This window comes from Bufo gargarizans, chromosome 1, assembly GCF_014858855.1.
Source record: "Bufo gargarizans isolate SCDJY-AF-19 chromosome 1, ASM1485885v1, whole genome shotgun sequence".
Classification (NCBI taxonomy): domain Eukaryota; kingdom Metazoa; phylum Chordata; class Amphibia; order Anura; family Bufonidae; genus Bufo; species Bufo gargarizans.
The window spans coordinates 313,551,645-313,573,747 of record NC_058080.1 but is presented as its reverse complement, the minus strand read 5'-3'; the positions used below and the strand labels follow the sequence as shown (position 1 = coordinate 313,573,747).

At 42.3% G+C, this 22,103-nt stretch overlaps 1 protein-coding gene across 6 annotated transcripts in view; it reads left to right on the top strand.

Annotated features, from left to right (window-relative positions):
• TBC1D2 (TBC1 domain family member 2) overlaps positions 1-21,425 on the top strand; it is a 53,669-nt gene extending 32,244 nt beyond the window's left edge. For 5 of the 6 annotated variants that reach the window (XM_044305360.1, XM_044305368.1, XM_044305340.1 and 2 more), the window contains exons 11-14: positions 4,645-4,765; positions 13,288-13,473; positions 16,282-16,403; positions 20,449-21,425. In XM_044305360.1, the coding sequence (XP_044161295.1) occupies positions 4,645-4,765; positions 13,288-13,473; positions 16,282-16,403; positions 20,449-20,650 (631 nt within the window). In that variant the 3' untranslated portion in view covers positions 20,651-21,425. Of the gene's footprint in view, positions 1-4,644; positions 4,766-13,287; positions 13,474-16,281; positions 16,404-20,448 lie in introns of those variants that run through there. The other variant, XM_044305377.1, reaches the window with a different exon arrangement.
• The last annotated feature ends 678 nt before the right edge of the window (positions 21,426-22,103 follow it).

Sequence of the window (22,103 nt, the reverse complement as noted above, 5' to 3'; positions counted from 1 at the left end):
ATGCCTCTGTACAAAAAAAACTACAGTTGTGCCCCAGTATTAAAATGCACCCAGTTTCTCCAGTAATGCCCCAAATAGTGCCCTCATACTAGAAAATGCCCCGGTAATGACCCCTATAGTGCGTCAGTATTGGAAGTCCCCAGTGCCACAAGTAATGCTCCTTATTTTGTCCCTGGTATTAATTCCCCTAGAGTGCCCTCAATGATACTGCCAGTTATGTCCCCCACAGGACCCTCCAGTAGCAATGCCCCCCCACAGTGCACCTCCATTAGTAATGTCCCCCACAGTAGTAAGATCCCACACATTTTGCCCAATAGCAATGTCTCGCACAGTGCCCCCGCAGTAGTAATGTCCCCTACAGTGCTGCCCAATATCAATGTCCTTCACAGTGCCCCTACAGTAGTAATGTCCCCCAAAGTGCCCCTACAGCAGTAACATCGGCCACAGTGGCCCTACATTAGTAATGTCCCTCACAGTGACCCTAGAGCAGTAATGTCCCCCTCACTCCTCCACAGTAGTAATGTACAGTGCCCCCCAGTTGTAATTCCCCCTCTGCTCTTCTCTCTCCTCAGTAATATCCCCATGGGAGGATTAGCCATAGAGCTTACACTGGACTTTCCCGGTGGGCCAGTGCCCTGGGGGCCACCCAAACCCTTCTCTCTGCCACTGGCTGGGTATATAATGCTCTCTCAGGGGTAATTAAAGCTGTGAGAATCAAGTACTTATCCACCTGGCCAGCGATCGCATATGCCCTCCTGAATTAAACTGCTGTGGCCCGTATGTCACCTACTAAGCCCCCTGCTCCATATCCTAATCAGAAACAAGTGGAGGAGGACAGAAAATCGCATATATTGATGGCCACCACAGAGGGACAGCTTTTGGTGCAATTTTTCAGTCACATTGGTGATCATTTTGGCCCTAATCTGGAGCACTGTGCCCCCTCCCATTCTGGGCCCCAGTGCAGCTGATCCGACATATGGACACCTGTTCATTTGCATCATACATACAAAATGAATCAATTTTTATAAATTATGTTCATTTTAAATTTCTACCATTTTTTTTGCTGTAGAGTCTGTGCAGCTCCTGAACATAGCTAGCTGTGCTGCTTCTTCTGACATTACAGAGATACCATTAGGGAGGGAAAAGGGAGAAGATATCCCTCATGGACTATAGAAGGTGAATGCAGTGTGATATAGTGAAGAGTCAAGACATCAGCATTCTTGACATACAGATCCAGCATATGTAACAGGAAGGGACGGATCCACATTAGAAAAGTCTGAGGCTAGGAGCAGTTTGTAAACTGATTATCAGGGGGCCTGAAAATGAACAAAAGAATTAAGACTGCAACTTGAAACTTTGTGCGATCCCCCCCCCCCCCTCAAGTTAACCACTAATATATGTGCAATCGTTTATTTCTATATCAAAGGTGTTCATAGCTTTTAGCCCATTTATGACATCAGGCATACATGTACACCTGATGATGGGACTTTAAAGATGGTGCCCACTCAGAAACTGGGCACCATAAGCCACTGTGCGCCTGCTGTTTTATACAACAGATACTCAGAGGGATTGTCTGTGATCGGCGATAACACAAATCATAGACTTTTAACCCCTCGGATGCTGTGGTCAGTTGCAACCACGACATCTGCACTCCCGTGCCAAATTGCTCCCTCGCGCTTAGCTCAAGAGAGCCGTTCGGTTTCTATGGCAGCCTTGTGCCTTCTGAAGGCAGGGCTACATAAGAACATAGTAAATCTGCCAAAAGCTGCAATGTCAAACCATTGCAGTCTATGGGAGAAGGGGTCAGATGATCACATGTTAAAGTCCCCTTGGAAGACTGAAAATTTATGTAAAAAAAAAATATAAAAAAAAATATGTTAAATAAAAATACTAATTCAAATCATCACCCTTTCACCATATTAAAAATAAAAACAAATAAACAATAAAAAATCACTTATATTGCCACATCCCAAAATTCCCAAACTATTAAAATACAAACATATTTATCCTTTAAGGTAAACGTTGTAGCGAAAAATTTAATGGCCAATTAGCCACTTCACCTCACAAGAATTGAATAAAAAGTGATCAGAAAGTGGTCAGAATATGATGATGAAAAGATTTTTTTTTTAACTTTTTTCTAAGTTTTTTTTAAAGTATTAAAACGATATACCGTAAAGGTGATATCACTGTGATTGAACTGACCTGGATAATGAAGTTAACAGGTCTTTTTTATGTAGGAATTGCTTTTTTTCCAATACCATCCATATGGAAAAAAAATCCAGCATTTTTTCCTACATTGTATGCAATATTAAATGTTACCATTAGAAAGTACAACGTGTCCCGCAAAAAACAACGGCTATTTGAATGGGGGAAAAAAAATGGCTCCAGGAAGGTGGGGAGTAAAAAATGGAAAATCGCTGTGACACAAAGGGATTATAGTATGAAAAGCGTGATACAAAGTCTGCACATTCTTATTTTACACTGCTTTCCCTTTGATGACACTTTCCTCAAACCACTCATAATTCTATCAGTTTCTCCTTGGCAACCCTTTACAAATGTGTTGTCATACTGTCACTAATAAAGCAACACTTTGTATTTTGTTGCTAAGAAGAATCTAAATGTGTTAAATGTTATGTACTGTGTGCTGGGTTGATTCTCCATAAGGCAAGCTTACCATTAGTTGGTGATTTATTTAAAGTGGTTGTCCAGGATTTGCATGTTGATGTCCTATCCTGTGGCCTCTTCCTAGGTCAGCGGCATCACGTTCATCAGTCACGTGGCCTACTAAGAGTAGTGAAGACCAATATCAGCAATGTTGTTATCTTTGTAATGGCAATTAAGACTCTGGTTCAGATAAGTGCTGAAAACTTTCGACACTATACTAAACTGCTGTACAGGCCCTTGAATGTATTATTATTTTTAAATCAAAGCTCAGAATGCTATAAAATAATAAACCTAGTAACATTTGGCTTACCAGCCCGCTGTCCCCCCATGTCCCCATGTTCCCCACTGGTTTGTGTATACTGTCCTCCAGCGGTGACATATCTGCAGTGACTCAGTGGTGTCTGCTGCAGCCAGTGATTGGCTGCAACAGCCATGTGTTCATGATGAGACACTGGAGGCCAGGACTCGGGGACCTGGAAAGCCACAGCATGGACGGGTGGAGGATTTGTGAGGTGAATATTACTCAGTTTGTTATTTTATACTATTCTCAGCTTTTGGTGCACAATTTCCAGGGGCTGAAAGCCACTTCATTTAAAGGAGCTGTCTGACCACAGACATTGCTACAATTTTCCACCACCATTGTTTAGCTCAAACCATTGTGACCCCCAATTACTCATTGGCAGCCGATATGCTACTAATGTCTGTTTTTGATTTGTTTTTGGATAGTCTATTCAACTGAGTTTCTTGTACTGAGGTTGTTTAAATTCCTTTCTATATAGCAGATAAAGGGTTAATATACATTTAATTATATATAATACAGCTTCTCTCTTTGCTGGAGCTGATGCGGCAACCCCAGTTACAGGGTAAATGTAACTGTAATATAACCAGTCACTTGTCATACCCAGCAGCTCTGTCCTCCTAGCAGAATCTCAGTGATACTACAGGAAAGAGAACTGCCATATACTGGAATATCTACACAAAGCGCCATCAGTGAGCAATGCGTATATAGTGATAAGGTAGGTAAGTGCTAAAAAAACCGCTTCTGCATATATCCACAGGATAGGTTATAAACGTATCTTAGGACTTCCATGATCATAAATCCCCTAGTGCACACGTGAGCTCTGCTCCCTTCACTTCTATGGACCCCCAGCGTTTATACATTGGATAGTGATAGATTATAATTTTTGTTCATTGGCAAATCCCTTAAAAGGGTTTTGCCCGTGAACAAAAACAACGTATACCTGGTCTACAGGATAGGGGATAAGTGTCTGATCTGCAGGGGTCTAACTGATGGGGGTACGCTTCCATATCATTCAGCTATATGGGACTGCCGGAGATAGCCAAGTAACAAGCTCTTGGCTATCTCTAGCAGCCCCATAGAGTTGAATTGAGCGGCTGTACCTCCATTCAGACAGGAGAAACACGGGCTGCAGTTCTAGTGATCAATGAGGGCCCCAGTGTATAAGGGATGAGTTGTCATAAGGGGACAACCCCTTTAATTACTGGTATAGGATATTGTAAGAAACTTGATGGGTTCTGACACTACGCCATATCAACAAATCAACTCTGCTTAGAAATCAAAGTCCTTTGCTTAGGAAACTTGTAGTCATTGAAAATGGATATACTTTTACAAGAGAATTTTATATTGCTCCATTGTATACATTTAAATAAAAAAGGGAAACAACTTTGCAAATAGTGTTAAAAATATTCTGCCGTTTTATGTATACAGCTCCTGTGAAGACCTATGAATCTCTGTGGTCATGAAGAAACCTGGCCCTGCAGTTATGTGTCACATACATCAGTTTGCCTCCTGCAAGCCTTGTTTAGCAGAACAGTATACTCACCTGCGTTTATTTTACAGAAGAAAAATGGAGACTGGTTCCCCCTTAAAATGTGTTTCCATTCTTTATAATTATCAGATTAGTCTAATAATCAATGACCTCATTAAAATGCGATTACAGCGTAGTTTCTATTTTGTAGGTTAGCTGCAATGGCTCTGTTAGTCCTGGAAGACGAGGAGAGTGCATTTTACTGTTTATTTGACATTGTAGAGAATATAATGCCAGCCGACTACTACAGCAATAATCTGTCTGGATCACAGGTATGATGTCTTCACATTCTTCTATTTTATTTATCTTCTAAAAAAGAATGTAGCCGAGAGGCAGAATGTTTCCTCCCTGACCCCACACCCTACTGTATAGCTGCCAACAATGCTAAAAATGTCCTTTCCAGGTGGGTCTTGTATAGGGGCTTATATACTGTTTATACAGTATAGTGTATTTATTAACAGACCCTTATTGAGTGTTTGGAAATACTACATGCTCAGTCCTGTGATTTCCTATCAAGGGTATAATATCCAAATTGACCACCCTATTTACTAAAACATCACTTTTAGGCCTCAAGCATGGGTCCATGGACTGCATTTTCCAAGTATAGGATATGTTCTGTCTTTTTCCAGAACAGACATACAGATGCGAAAAGCACAAGGATGATACGTGGTTGAGATCTCTGTACTGACCCTTAATATATGGTCATTAGATCTCCCCTCATAGGAAGAAGGATATGCTTCGATTTATATCCCTGTGTAGAATCTAATTTTGGGAAGATGATGATATGCTGTTGGTAAAAGACCTAAGTTAGGACTTGTTCATCACCGTTATGCATTCCGTTATAGCTTTCCGTTATAACATGGTTATAATAGAAAATAACGGACCCATAAGATGGAAATCAAAACAGAAGCCTTTAAGAGGCATTCCGTTTTGATCCGTCATAATAGAAGTCTATGGGCAGGCATAATAGATCCGTCTGGTTTCCGTTATGCTGAACGGAAAACAGAGTCTATGCTCAAGCATTCTGCAGCCCCACAAATAAAATAGAACATGTCCTATTCTTATCCATTTTATGGACAAGGATAGGACAGTTCTATAGAGGGCAGGTCGTTCCATAACACAAAATGCAGAACACACACAGCCAGTATCAGTGTTTTGCGGACCAGAAAAATGGCAACGGGCATGTGCATAAACCCTTAGGCCTCTTGCACACGACCGTATGGCTTTTTCAGTATTTTGCGCTCTGCAAAAAACTGATCAGCAAAAAATACGGATGACGTCTGTGTGCATTCCGTTTTTTGCGGAACGGAACAGCTGGCCCCTGATAGAACAGTACTATCCTTGTCCATTATGCGGACAATAATAGAACATGTTCTATCTTTGAACGGAACGGAAAAACGGAAGGCATACGGAGTACCTTCCGTTTTTTTTGCCGATCCATTGAAATGAATGGTTTGGTATACGGTCCTTATACGGAACGCAAAAAATTGGAATGTAAACAAAAAAATATATACGTTAGGCCTTAGAGAGATCTGTGTTAGCAGCAAGGGCGTCAGACTGCAGCTGTATGCCTGTATCACTACACAAGAAAGTGAAATGAAATACCAGATCAATAAAAAATCATGTCTAGTTCTAACAATGATAGTTTAGTGTGTGAAATAATACAGTGAAAACAAAACCAGCAGCTATAGTCGCTGGAAATACCATACATAGGGATAAATGTTGTATAGAGAATAGAGAGTATTGGACAGGGTATAATTCATATATAGTGCCTTGAAAAAGTATTCATACCCCTTGAACTTTTCCACATTTGTTCACGTTACAACCACAAACTTAAATGTATTTTATTGGGATTTTATGTGATAGACCAACACAAGTATGTGTGAAGTGAAAAGAAAATGACACACGGTTTCTCAACATTTTTTATAAATAAAAATCTGAAAAGTGTGGAATGCATTTGTATTCAGCCCCCTTGCGCTCTGATACCCCTAAATATAATCCAGTGTGACCAATTTCCTTCAAAAGTCACCTAATTATTAAATAGAGTCCACCTGTGTGTAATTTATTCTCAGTATAACTACAGCTGTTCCGTGAAGGCTCCAGAGGTTTGTTAGAGAACATTAGTGATCAAACAGCATCATGAAAACCAACGAACACACCAGACAGGTCAGGGATAAAAGTGTGGAGAAGTATAAAGCAAGTGTCACGGCTGAGGATGGGGAAAACCCTCAGCCGTGCGATGACAGAAGATGGTAGTCGCTGCTCGACCAGGACGACAGAATTAGGGAGCAGGTCACCTCCTAATTGCATCCCTAATCTGACCCTGACTCCTAGCTGTATGAGCCGACCCTGATGGAAGGAGGGCTCATACTTCGGAACCTTGAAGTCCCTGCTAGCCCTCAGGGTGGCCTTAAACTAGAAGCAGGGTAAGACAACCTGTTCCTTCTGGACACGGAGGAACAGGAGTCTCACTGGCCAAGCTGCAGGGAAAAGGGGAACACAAACAGTCCTATGGATATGGCAGGTGAACTGAACTAGTTCCACCTACCTGCCACAGCCTTGCTGACTGGATCCCTGTGCTGAAAAGCTGATGTCCACACAACATTAAATGAACCCAGCAAACACACATCCACACACAGGAACCCAGATCCATAGCTGCACCAAATAACAAACGGAAAATATCAACTGAACATCACATAGACATAAACTTATGACCACAAGGGTGGCCCCCACTGGCAGATGGTAAATAACAGGAGGATGTCTCCAGCAACCAAGGCTGAAGAACCCCTCAGCTAACTGAAACCAGCAGAGGCTTTATAGCCCAAAGTAGCCACACCCACACTCACATACACTAGGAAGGAATTAACCCTTTTCACACCAGGGAAGGGAAGACAACCACTTAAAGGTGAAAGTGAACACATAACATGTAACACCCCGTGCACACCGATAAAAGGCATACCTATAAAGAGAGGTTGCCAGGTGCAACCGCATGCACATTGCAGCAAACTGCCTAGCACCAGCTCAGGCTGCTATACTGCCACATACATAATAAAAACATGTTGCCAGCGGCAACCACAAGTGTGGCAACAAATAAGCGGCCCTCACCTGTGGTTGAAACAACGAAACGAGACCGCAGGCAACAGCATGCGGTTCAAGAGTCACGACCATGACCATGGTCGTGACACTCCCACCCCTCAAAGCCCCCCCACCAAAAAAAAGGGAAATTGGTGAGGGACCCAACAAGAGGATAGGAGAAGGGGAATCAGAGTCATATTATGCGTGTCTCCCCAGGACTGCTGCCGGCCCCTGAAACAACAATCAGGAACCAGGAGCCGACTGCCAGGTTCTGGAACAACACACAGGAACCGGAGACCAGCAAAGAAACAGCCCGGGGAGAGCGCACTGACCCTGCGTCCCTTCTCCACACACATCCCCACTCCAGTCGCTGCCAGCAGACACCCCTAACCAGCACACAGCCGGACCACTAACGGAATGCTGCCAGCAGACGACCAGAGATAGGAACATGGAGAGGGACGAGGGATCACCAACATGGACACGGAAGGTAAGGTGGCGGGGAATAAGCCACCAACCGCACCGTTAACGGTGATCCCCATAACACTCTCCCTCCGGAGAACGCGCATGCAGGCAAAAAGCAAATGGCTTTGCATGCTGCACCCTCTTTCAAAGGTGTGCAACCGCACACCAAACAAAACAACGGTGAGGGAATAAAAAGTAAGGGGACGCCAAGACAGACAACGGTGAAAGAATGGTGGGGAAAAGCCACTCACCGCGCCGTCAGCGGCGAAACCCCCAAAATGCTCTCCCTCTGAAGAACGCGCATGCACCCCATCAGCAGATGGCGGTACATGCTGCACCCTCTTTCGAGGGAAACGCCACGTGAGGAGCCTTTGTGGTCATACTGTCACAGCTGAGGATGGGGAAAACCCTCAGCCGTGCGATGACAGGAGATGGTAGTCGCTGCTCGACCAGGACGACAGAATTAGGGAGCAGGTCACCTCCTAATCGCATCCGTAATCTGACCCCGACTCCTAGCTGTATGAGCCGACCCTGATGGTAGGAGGGCTCATACTCCGGAACCTTGAAGTGCCTGCTAGCCCTCAGGGTGGCCCTAAACTAGGAGTAGGGTAAGACGACCTGTTCCTTCTGGACACGGAGGAACAGGAGTCTCACTGGCCAAGCTGCAGGGAAAAGGGGAACACAAACAGTCCTATGGATATGGCAGGTGAACTGAACTAGTTCCACCTACCTGCCACAGCCTTGCTGACTGGATCCCTGTGCTGGCAAGTTGATGTCCACACAACATTAAATGAACCCAGCAAAAACACATCCGCACACAGGAACCCAGATCCATAGCTGCACCAAATAACAAAAGGAAAATATCAACTGAACATCACATAGACATAAACTTATGACCACAAGGGCACCCACTGGCAGATGGTAAATAACAGGAGGCGGTCTCCAGCAACCAAGGCTGAAGAACCCCTCAGCTAACTGAAACCAGCAGAGGCTTTATGGCCCAAAGTAGCCACACCCACACTCAGACACACCCAGTGCACATACACTAGGAAGGAATTAACCCTTTTCACACCAGGGAAGACAACCACTTAAAGGGGAAAGTGCACACATAACATGTAACACCCCGTGCACACCGATAAAAGGCATACCTATAAAGAGAGGTTGCCAGGTGCAACCGCATGCACATTGCAGCAAACTGCCTAGCACCAGCTCAGGCTGCTATACTGCCACATACATAATAAAAACATGTTGCCAGCGGCAACCACAAGTGTGGCAACAAATAAGCGGCCCTCACCTGTGGTTGAAACAACCAAACGAGACCGCAGGCAACAGCATACGGTTCAAGAGTCACGACCATGACCATGGTCGTGACAGCAAGATTAGGTTCTAAAAAAATATCCCAAGCTCTGAACATCTCAAGGAGCACTGTTCATTCCATCATCCAAAAATGGAAGGAGTATGGCATAACTCAAAACCTACCAAGACATGGCCGTCCATCTAAACTGACAGCCGAGGCAAGGAGAGCACTAATTAGAGAAGCCGCCAAAAGGCCTATGGTAACTCTGGATCAGCTGCAAACATCCACAGCTTAGGTGGGAGAAACTATACACAGGTCAACCATTATTTGTGTTCTCCACAAATCTGGCCTTTATGGAACAGTGGAAAGAAGTAAGCTATTTTAGAAAACACATCCTGTTTGCCACAAGCCATGTAGCAAACATGATAGAAGGTGCTCTGGTCAGATGAGACCGGACGCAAAACACCATCTGGGACACCACCCTGCACATCACCCTTAACAAACCATCCCCACCATGAAATATGGTGATGGTAGCACCCTGCTGTGGGGATGCTTTCTTTCAGCAGGGACAGGGAAGCTGGTCAGAGTTGATAAGAAGATAGATGAAGCTATATACAGGGCAATCCTGGAGAAAAAATAGTTTGGATGAAAGCATATTCATGTGTTAGAATGGCCCAGTCACAGTCCTGACCTAAATACCGTTGAGAATTTATGGCAAGACTAGAGAATTGCTGTTCACAGATGCTCTCCATCCAATCTGACTAAGCTTCAGCTATTTTACAAAGAAGTATGAGCCAACAATTCATCCTCTAGATGTGCAGAGCTGGTAGAGACATACCCCAAAAGACTTGCAGCTGTAATTGCAGCAAAAGGTGGTCCTACAAAGTATTGTCTCAGGGAGGCTAAATACAAATGCAAGCCACACTTTCTAGATTTTTATTTATTAAAAATTTTGAAAACAGCTATTTTCTTTTCACGTCAAACATACTTGCTACACAACGTTGGTCTATCACATAAAATTCAACTAAAATACATTTCAAGAGGTTGGCCACTTTCTGGTTACTGTTGACCACGTATTTTTACAATGGCATTTTCTAATACAGCCTTTGTTGAAATTTTGCACCATTTTCTATATTTCATAAGTCATACCCCTTGTTTGCCAGGTCTTTTGATGGAAGGTCATGTGGCCAGGCAAATCACCTCCATATGATATCTTCTTCATTTAAACACACGGGGCACATTTATTAAGACCAGCGTTTTAGACTCCGGTCTTAATAAGGCCCTGCGCTGGCGGTGGATCCACTGAAGTTATGTAGAGGCCGGCGCAGCATCACTTCAGCAGATCCACCACCGATTCTAAATCTCTGCCAGCTCCCTTCCTGACGTAGATTTAGACCTTTTCTACGCCTAAAACAGACGTAGAAAATGATGAATGAGATGGACCTCCCGGCCCATCCCTTTTCCCCACCTGTGCCATTGCAGTGCAATCTGCACCAGAAATACGCCTAATATAGACGTATTTCTGTTAGGCCTCATGAGCGTGATGGATTGGCTCCGGATGCGTTTAGGGCGCGTTCAGTGAAACTCGCACCATTTTGCAAGCAAGTTCAGTCAGTTTTGTCTGCAATTGAGTTCAGTTGTTCAGGGTGCAATGTGTTTTGATGCGTTTTTTACGCGCGTGCTAAAAAAATGAAGGTTTACAAACAACATCTCTTAGGCCTCTTTAACACGGGCGAGATTTCTGTGCAGGTGCAATGTGTGAGGTGAACGCATTGCACCCGCTCTGAATCTGGACCCATTCATTTCTATGGGGCTGTGCACATGAGCGGTGATTTTCACGCATCACTTGTGCGTTGCGTGAAACTCGCAGCATGCTTTACTTTTTCACACAATGCAGGCCCCATAGAAGTGAATGCGGTGCGATTTTCACCCACGGTTGCTAGGAGACGATCGGGATGGAGACCCAATCATTATTATTTTCCCTTATAACATGGTTATAAGGGAAAATAATAGCATTCTTAATACAGAAGTCTTAGTAAAATAGGGCTGGAGGGGTTAAAAAAAAATGATTATAATTTAACTAACCTTAATCCACTTGTTCGCGCAGCCCGGCTTCTCTTCTGTCTTCTTCTTTGCTGTGCCGTAGGAAAAGGACCTGTGGTGACGTCACTGCACTCATCACATGATCCATCACATGATCCACCACCATGGGTGGTGGATCATGTGATGGACCATGTGATGAGCGCAGTGATGTCATCAAAGGTCCTTTACCCAGGTCCTGAAGAAAGAAGAAAGAACAGAATCCGGGCTGTGTGAACAAGGGGATTAAGGTGAGTTAAATTATTATTATTTTTTTTAACCCCTCCAGCCCTATTGTACTAAGCATTCTGTATTAAGAATGCTATTATTTTCCCTTATAACTATGTTATAAGGGAAAATAAAACAATCTACACAACACCTAACCCAAATGGTGCATAATTTCAACAAAGGCTATATTAACCCCTTCTATTATGTAAGCCCTACAAAGTGACTTCAGACCTGAACTGGTCCTTAAAATAATAAGATTTGCTTCTAAACTTCTAAGCCTTCTAACGTCCCAAAAAAAGAAAATGTGATTTACAAAATGATCCAAACATGAAGTAGATATATGGGAAATGTAAAGTGATAACTATTTTAGGAGGTATCACTATCTGTTTTAAAAGTAGAGAAATGTAAATTTAGAAAATTGCAAATTTTTCAAAATTTTTGATAAATTTGGTATTTTTTATAAATAAAAATAAAATATTTTGACTCAAATTTACCACTGTCACGAAGTACAATATGTGACGAGAAAACAATCTCAGAATAGCTTGGATAAGTAAAAGCGTTGACACATGTCAGATTTGCAAAAAATGGCTTGGCCCTTAAAGGGGTTGTCCAGGTTCAGAGCTGAACCCGGATATCCCTCCATTTTCACCCCGGCAGCCCCCCCGACATGAGCATCGAAGCAGTTCATGCTCCGATGCTCTCCTTTGCCCTGCGCTAAATCGCACAGGGCAAAGGCATTTTTCTGAGTTCCGGTGATGTATCGGGGCTCTCCATGGGGCTGACAGGAACCCCGGTAACGTCACCGGCACTGATGGGCGGGATTTGGCTCTGCCCTAGCCAGTAAAACGGCTAGGGCAGAGCTAAAGCCCGCCCCTCAGAGCCGGTGACGTTACCGAACACACCGCTGGGCGGAAGTTACCGCCCGGCAGTGTGTTATTAAAAACAAAAGAGCCCGTGCCCTGCGCGATCTAGCGCAGGGCACTGGAGCACATCGGAGCATGAGATGCTCCGATGCTAAGCTCAGGGGGGCTGCCGGGGTGAAAATAAGGGTAAGTCCGGGTTCAGCTCTGAACCTGGACAACCCCTTTAAGGTGAAAAATGCAAGGGTCCTGAAGGGGTTAATAAGTGCCATATAGGTATCTTACATACACATTGGTGAATAGGAAACAGAAAGTGGCTAACACCTTTAAGCTTTTAGGTGTAATGTGAAAAAATTTGGAAAAGTGTAAGGGGCATAAATACTTTTTCAAGGCACTGTGCCTACGTTGTGTAGTAATACAGAGGCTCATCAAATGGTGAGTTAACCATTGGCAGGTTGGCTATATTGAAAATAGTCCCAGTATATGAAGTGGATTAAGTGAGCTGATAGCGAATGACGACTCAAGATAAAGCCTCATTACACAAAATATACTGTGAGAGGGCATATGGCGTGGATACTTAGCACACAAATATTCTGAACATATCTCTACCTTGGATATAGCCCATAGTGGCATATTGTGTGAGGTGTTTACAGTATTTGTAAAGTAATCCTTTCTATATGGTATAGAGATGAGTGATACACGTGACTTTACAGTACAGTATAGTTTACAACGTCATTCTGTTTGCTGTAGAAAATGAATTGCTATGCCATAAAATAACTTTTTGTTTTTCAAGGTAGATCAGAGAGTGTTTAAAGACTTCTTGTCGGAAAAACTTCCCCGTTTGACTGCACACTTTGAACAGTACAGAGTTGATCTGTCACTTGTCACTTTCAACTGGTTCCTTGTGATATTTGTTGACAGCCTAGTTAGTGATATTCTCCTAAGAGTCTGGGATGCCTTCTTGTATGAAGGGACAAAGGTAGGTGTCTATTTTCTATTTTAATTTTTAGCACAAACACAAAAAGAGCATTGTATAAATGTGGCATACACTCCTTTTAGGAAGCTGATTTCATAGGTATTTATAGTATACAGTTTCCCACTGATTTCAATGGTAGTTTTTTTCTTCCATTCCTTTAAAGGGGTATTCCTATCTCAGACAATGGGGGCATATTGCTAGGTTATGCCCCCGTTGTCTGATAGGTGTGGGTCCCACCTCTGGGACCTGCACCTACACTGAGAACTGAGCCGGCAAAGTGAAGGAGGGCACACAGCGCATGCGCAGCCACCCTCAATTAATTTCTATAGGGACACCGAAAATAGTCGAGCGCTGGCTCGATGTCCATCAGCCCCATGGAAATGAATGGGAGCGCACCATGCTTCCGCAGCCACCACTTCCATTCACTTCAATGGGGCCGACATAAATAGCCATGTTTGGCTATTTTCGGTGGTCCCTTAGAAATGAATGGAGGGCGGCCGCTTATGCGCGGTGTGCCCTCCCTCACTTTGCCAGCTCAGTTTATGAGATAGGTGTGGGTCCTACCTCTGGGACCCGCAACTATCAGACAATGGGAGCATATCCTAGCAAAATGCCCCCATTGTCTGAGATGGGAATGCCCCTTTAAGCCATAAGCTCCCTCCAATGATCGCTGAAAGCAGTCAGAATTTTATCATGTAGCTCTGACACCTATATATTAGAAAAGTAATCAGCACATAGTACTCAATGTATTTGACCAAGTAAAATAAAATGCCAGTGACCCTAACCATTTCACCAACCTAGACTTCCCCAGTGCATCAAAAATGATACCGCAATGGGTGGCACTTCTCGTAGAGGGCACTCTGATTATGATGAAGCTTTGAAATCATTAGGAACACGTTTTTCTAGAATGTGGATACCCTCAACCCCATCTCATGGCTGACTATTACAAGAACACTGTGATACAGTGCCACATTGTTAATGTGATGTATAACTTTACAGTCTATGTCTGTTAAACAACTGTAGAAATACACAAAACACATGCAGAGTTGCATTCAAAAATCTCAACTTAGCTGAGCTCCTGTAATATGTTGCATTTCACACTGCACACATTAAACAGATTTTTTACACAATATTTTTTACAGTTCACTACAGCAGGACATATGGGGTGCAGAAGACTGTATTAAAGAGCATATGTCAGCATACTCAACGTCATTTTTATTTATTTGTAGATGACTTAACTGGAGCACTGAAGGGATGGCCAGAGCCCTAAGAGCACTACTTTGTTATACACATTCAGCTTGGAGCCTAGCAGGAGAAACAATGTGCTAGTGCTGAAGGGAGAGGGGATGGACTGAAGCTGAAAGAACAGAGTGGTGCTCCGAGTGCTCTGGCCAGCCCTTCGGTGCTCCATTTAGGTCATTTGTAGGGATGAGCGAATCGACTTCGGACGAAACATCCAAAGTCGATTCACATAAAACTTTGTTTCAATACAGTACGGAGCGAACTCAATACAGTATTATATTGTATTGGCCCGTGAGACTTCACGTAATAACTTCATAAATTGACCACTTGGAACCGAACCTGAGTTAGGGAAATTGATTTTTATAGTAGAAATCAATTTATGAAGTTATTAGTAATTAATAACTTCAGCTCATTGAAGCCAATACATACTAATACTGTATGAAGCCCCTGCTCCGTACAGTATTCAAACTAAGTTTTATGCGAATCGACTTCGGATGTTTCATCCGAAGTCAATTCGCTTATCCCTAGTCATTTGTATATAAATGATAATGCAGTTCTCAGTAATGGAGCTGCGAAGAGTCGTAATAAGGGTATCATTTTCATCAGCATGATCAACCCTACCAGGGTGTATGCCTGGTTTAATATGGGTTGACCACTGCCACCACTGAGGACATTGATTGGCCAGTGACGTGTGTGTAGACACACAGCACAATTCCTGTCCAGCAGGGACTGAAAGCGTAGTACAGTAGAAGGGAACTTGGTGTTTGAATCAGAATTCCAGTGACAGGTGATTCTTTTTTCTAATCCCTGCACCAGGGTTCTTGGTCTTCAGCAGATGCATGAAATTATTTCTCCCACTGCCTAACCCACTCAAGTGATAACCGTGTCCTGTTTAATCCCATATCACCTCTAACTTGCTTTATAGAAATAAGAAGCAGTCTGGAGGAGATTCTGTGACTACAGTATAATACTCAGACTTAAGAAGATTTGTAGTTGCCACCAAGTGCATTCTTGAATAGCTGACATGTAATAGAATTTTCTGCCGGCTATCTTAAGCACTAAGAACTGTACAAGAGGCAGAAGTGACATCAGACATCCTGAGACTTTAGCTGCAATACCAGACACAAAATGGGCAAGGATGATGCAATCTCAGTTACTACAGTAACTGTTTCCTGTGGTTTTCTGGGTTCATGATCTCATTTTCCTGTCTTAGGCACTTAAACGGATTGTCCCATGAAAAATATTCTACATTTTTCAAACCAGCACCTGGATCTGAATACTTTTTGTAATTGCATGTAATTTAACATTTAGTATGGCCACTGAGTTATGAACTTTATTTGTATAGTGCCACCTGCTGTTTTTTTTCTAATTTCTCTGTCCTGCTCACCACGATGAAAGTACTTGCTCATATAGGATGCAGACAACAAATGGGTGAACATTTTTAATTAACCCAATTCTAAAAGTGTTTTTTCATCACATAATAGATGCAATATAGTAAAAAAAAAAAAAAAAATGTTAATGCAGTGTTGTCCATAGCCTTAGATTATAATCCTGTGCTCTCTTTAATAGGTTATCTTTCGTTATGCACTTGCAATATTTAAATACAACGAAGAAGAGATCTTAAAACTAACCGATGAAACGGAAATTTACCAGTACCTGTCATTTTTTACCAAGACCATTTGTGATGGCAGGTAAACACCCATTATAATCTAATCATTGTTTTGTTTACGAGACCGGAAATAAGGCTATTTTATCATGACCAAATATACCGTAATAGACGTCTCTATTCTAATTGACTTTAATTGGATTTTCTTGCTTTCTATTGGCTTTAGTTAGGTTTTGTTCAGCTAGGGGTCATTGCCTCTTCCTAGTAACAAGAATGAAACCTGATGGATCCCATTGAAGTTAAGGGGATCATTATATTTATTTCTGATGTGCCAAAAACGGATCCATCATGGATCAATCAGCAACAGAAACCTTGACACCAGTATGATCAAAGTATTTTGATAGCTGTTACATGCGTCATTTATGACCATAACTGGTCTTAAATGGCATGTCAGCATTAAAATGAACCTTGCATTAAATAATTCTAAAACTCAAGACTGGATTCACACACAGTAAAAATGCTTCACAAAATGTAAATCTATTATGAAAAATGATATACAACTTAAAATGTATGATGAACATATTTTAAATGGTACTGCTGTTACTATCAACAACAAAAAAACTTTCGAAAAAGTTTTTACATCGGCCACTAGAGTAGTCACAATAGGCTGACATTTCCTTTTTTCTCCAGATCACTTGTCAGCTTTGCTGTATAGACGAAGGGTCAATTCACACATCTGTATAAATTGGTCAACATCCATTCCGCAATTTTGCGGAACGGGTGCGGACCCATTCATTTCAACGCAAAAGATGCAGTCAGCACACCGTGTGCTGTCCGCATCCGTAGTTCCGTTCTGCGGCCCCGCAAAAAAGTTGGAGCATGTCCTATTCTTGTCCGCAGCCACAGACAAGGATAGGCATTTCTATCACAGGACCGGCCATGTGCAGTCCACAAAATGCGGAACGCACAGGACCGGTGTCCGTGTTTTGCGGATCAGCAATTTGCGGACCGCAAAACACTTGCGGACGTGTGAATGGACCACAAGAGAGAATAAACAGAGGCATCTAATTATCATTAGAGGGTGGGGGATTTAAAGGGGTTTTCCAGGAGTTTGATACTGATGACCTATCCTCAGGGTTAGGCTACATGCACACGACCGTTCCGCAATTTGCGTAACGGAACGGACGGCCCATTGTAGAAATGCCTATTCTTGTCCGCAACATGGACAAGAATAGGACATGTTATATTTTTTTTGCGGGGCCACGGAACGGAGCAATAGAGTGCTGTCCGCATCTTTTGCGTCCCCATTGAAGTGAATAGGTCGGCATCCGAGCTGCAAAAACTGCGGCTTGGATGCGGACGAAAACAATGGTCATGTGCATGAGACCTAAAAGATAAGCAAATCAATGCTATAGTATCAAAATTTAACCCAAATTTTGAAAAAAATGCATCCGACCTGAATTGAATTGTCAGACATTTGCTCATGACTACTTAGGATAGATCAACAATATCTGATCAGTGGAATCACACTCCCAGCACTGCCACCAATCAGCTGAATAAGAGGCCTCTTGCACACAGCTTACCATAAGTAGTACAGTGTATTATAGAAGCAATGACGTAACAAAGTCTACTTGTGGAACTAATAACTGGTTAAAAAACAACAAATCTCCAAATAAAAAAATAAAAACAATTGAAAAAAGAAAATCCCCTCCACATATTTTGTATTGCAGCATCAGAAACAACCTGCACTATACCATTATTACATAATTTATACCACATGGTGAACTCCGTAAAAAAAAAATGCAATTAATATATATTGAGAAAAGCTCTACCAGCAAACTACTGGAGCTTCAGCCTGTCAGTAACCAACTGAAAAAGAGCAAATAATAATAGTATAGGCTGGCTCACAGTATTTTTGCATACCAATTTATTAATACACTTAATAAAACAAACACCAACTTAGTGTCGACATATCAGCATAAATACATTAGATAGGTATATAAAGTGCGGAGCTCGCGCACAAAACCTAAATAGCTGGAGTACTCCAAAATAAATGAGACCTTATAACTAGGGTGTAACTGCAAGAATTATTCAATTGTATCACTCAAATGTCCATAGAGTTATATGCCGATTTACCAGCTTGTTGGAACCATATGGTTCAGAGGATGTCCTTACTGCAAACTCCTACAGCGAAAGCTCTGTTCTCAGGTGCCGTTTAGCAGTAGTACTTGCGCCGCTTTCAATCAATGGCGCTCCACTTACTTTTTACTTACGGAGCAAACTTCCGACCTGTTCTCACAGCGTCCCACGTGACCAGCTAGATGGCAATTCGCTGGTTGATGGTGTAGGTGCTTGGAGCCATCGGGTTAGCGGAAGCTGATGCAGCTGAGTTCGTAGTTGTTTGAGCCCGTCGGATTAACGGAAGTTTGTTAAAGCAGAGTTTGCTTAGTACTGTTCGGCAACGTTAGATATATCCACATAGATTTAGACCACCTTATCAGTGATCAGCAGATAAGATCTTTAAAAGAGGTATAGGACTTCTTCCAATACTTGAAGAGAGTTCTTTTCTTGCACATTTATAAAAAAAACGCACCAGTAGCCAGGTCTTTGTCCACACTAGACGCGTTTCGGAACTGTGTTCCTTCCTCAGTAGGTGTGAAATGCTGAATGAAGACATGTTGGTTGTATCCTTTTATACCATTGTAGGTTTAATAAAATAGGTGGTGTGGATTCCGGATCTCATTATCCCAAATTGATTTTTCACCAGTGGGATCCTGATCCACTCTCAATCAATATACTACTTAAAATATCAACTTCTTGACCATAATATATCATATATTAAAACCGACATTGTGATATGTCATAAATACATTAAAATTGTATATAACTATAGCATAAATATATTAAAATTATATAAAAATAAAAAAAAAGGGGGAACAACAAACAAATTGTATATAAAATACAGATAAAGATAAATAAGCTGTTAGGGCTTCTGGCTTTTGAGGAAATAAAGAGGGGAGGGGGAGGATGCAGATGGAGTCGGTGCGCCGCTAAACGGCCCGGCAGCGACTCCATATGTATACTAACCCATCTCCCCTATAGGAAACCAAAGATTTCCATCTCCGAGTTTAGACCCAAGGGCATCAGGGATCCAAACTCGAAGATTTTCTTGGACTCCTGTCTGGACATCTTAGCCATGAAATCTCCTCCTCTCCAGTCTTGTTTTATTGATTGTATTGCTACAAATTTCATTTTGCTGGGATCTCCTTCATGATGTAATTTGAAGTGCTTGGACAGAGGGTGCATTTCTGACTGTTTTTTTTATATTATTAATATGCTCAGCAATTCTAGTTTTAAATACCCTTTTAGTACGCCCTACATATTGCTTTGGGCTTGGGCATTGAATAACGTAAATAACCGCTTTGCTGTTACATGACAGGATTTACTTGATTTACCACTTAAAGTTGTTGGAGGTCGATATTATTTCTTTTATAAAAGAAATAATATCGACCTCCAACAACTTCAAGTGGGAAATCAAGGAAATCCAGCAAAGCGGTTATTTACGTTATTCAATGCCCATGCCCAAAGCAATATGTAGGGCGTACTAAAAGGGTATTTAAAACTAGAATTGCTGAGCACTGACGTGTTTCGAGTGGAAACCCCACACTTAGTCAAGCAGAGTAGTATAGCAGTATTAGTGGCTTGAAATTTGCTTACTTCTATGCTACCACTAAGAATGGGACTTCCACTTGAATCTCGGCAGAACGATTGCTTCAGTACTGGTGATCCACACCTCTCTCCATGCCCCGGGATTCTTGATTAAGCTGCCATAATTTATGTCATGAAATGTAGACCAGATCCGTTGCTTGTGTAGATTTTAGTTCTTGTGCACAAACCTGCTGAGTTTGCCTCCTAATTTTTGTGGGGCAACTGAGGCAAGCAGGGCAGAGATTGAGACTGGCATGCAAAAGACGAGTCTCCTATGGTTTTATTAGAGTGGATAATATAGAATTTTTAGTACATTTTTCTCATTGTGTAAACCATGCCAAGTCTACAACAATCAAGATGATCTTTACTGTAACTACTTTTATCAAACACACTGTTGGGTGTTCTGTACTTTGTCTTCTCAGGAAATTAATGAATATTGCATTTTATGAAATGAATCCTTTCCCAATGAAGCTGGTGAGAAATCGTCGTGCTGCACATATGGAAAAATTCAAAGCAGCACTTGTTGAACTGGAAAATATAAAACTGGAGTATGTGAAAAGTAAAAGGGAACTCCGAAGTACAGATAATGACATGGGAGTTAGTGAAGATGAAGAAGATACCTGAATTGTAACAAAAGAGACACAATCCTTAATGACGTGTGCCATAGATCACTGTGTGTCAGTAATATGTTATCCGACTGCTTCACGGATGATGGGCACAAGCTGGCCAGAAATTCTTATTCAAAAACCAGACCTAATGATACCGTTCTCATCGTATGGTTTATTGGAGTGTGTCACTCATTTTCACTAATATACCTAACAACATTGCTCCTCAGAAGTTTGCAAAAGCATTCCAGACATACCTGTGTATAATTTGGCTATTTATTCAATGTCCAGGAAAATCACTTTTATTCTGCTGAAAAAATGTCTCCCAAGTGCTGGGAGGGTTGGCCTTTTAAAGTGTCCAAGCCCACTACTCTGCTCCTCCCCTAACCTCCCAAGGCTTCCTCCCCTGTTCCCTGACATCACAGCAAATCATCTCAAAATCTTGAGTACTGCCTGGGAATAAGCCGCTCCGCTTCTGGCGATCTTCACAAGGGTACGGCACAGCGCCTGTGCAGAACATAGCGCTGAGGCAATATCCTACAAAAAAGAATGTACTTCATAGGCGGGCGCAAGATGAAGTCGGAGAAGAGAGGAGGAAGCCTTGGGAGTGGCCGGCCAACTTGTTTTACATGATGTAGCCCCAGAAACACCTCCCCTAAAAAAATCTCATACATGCTTTTTATTTTGCTCTCCATTGCAGATATTGGCATTATACCTTGTATGGGAATTATTTAATATAAAAATAACTCTATATATAACACAAATCATGTTGACTAAAACAGTATTGAAATGTCTTATTTAGCTGTCTTCATTTGACAAAGATAACACAGTACTCCGCTGTTTTTATTATTACTTGGCTACCACAGGGATTCCTCTGTTCTATCCTCTAATTAATGCACTCTTTTATAAGGGATGGGTGGATATCAGAGCTGAAGTCATAAGTTTACATTTACCTTAGCAATATTCATTAAAACTCAATTTTATTTTTCTGGCCCTGACCACAACCTTTCACATCCTTAAAATATAGCAGTGATTCTAACTGACCTAAGAGAGGAAATGTGTACTAGGATTAAATGTCAGGAATTGTGAGAAATTCGGCTTTAAAAGGGTTTATCCAAGTTTGAATAACCCCCTCTAGGATGCCCGGCCCTGCACATACTGACCAAGTCCCCGATGCTGGGGGGGTAGGTTGCAGCCAATAGCAGGCCACGGCGGTGACCAGCCCCCTTGTGTTACATGTTATGTCACACGTGACTCAAGGGGGCTGGTCACCGTCCTGGCCTGCTATTGGTTGCACCCCCCTTTCCTGCTGTCGACCGATGTTGATTTCTGTCGGCAGGAGAGCTGCATCCACTGCCATGGAGTAATCCTAGAGGAAACTAGGCGTCAGGGACCAGGTAAATATGTGCAGGGTCGCAGGGCAGGGCATGCTATAGGGCATTATTCAAACTTGGATAACCCCTTTAATGAAT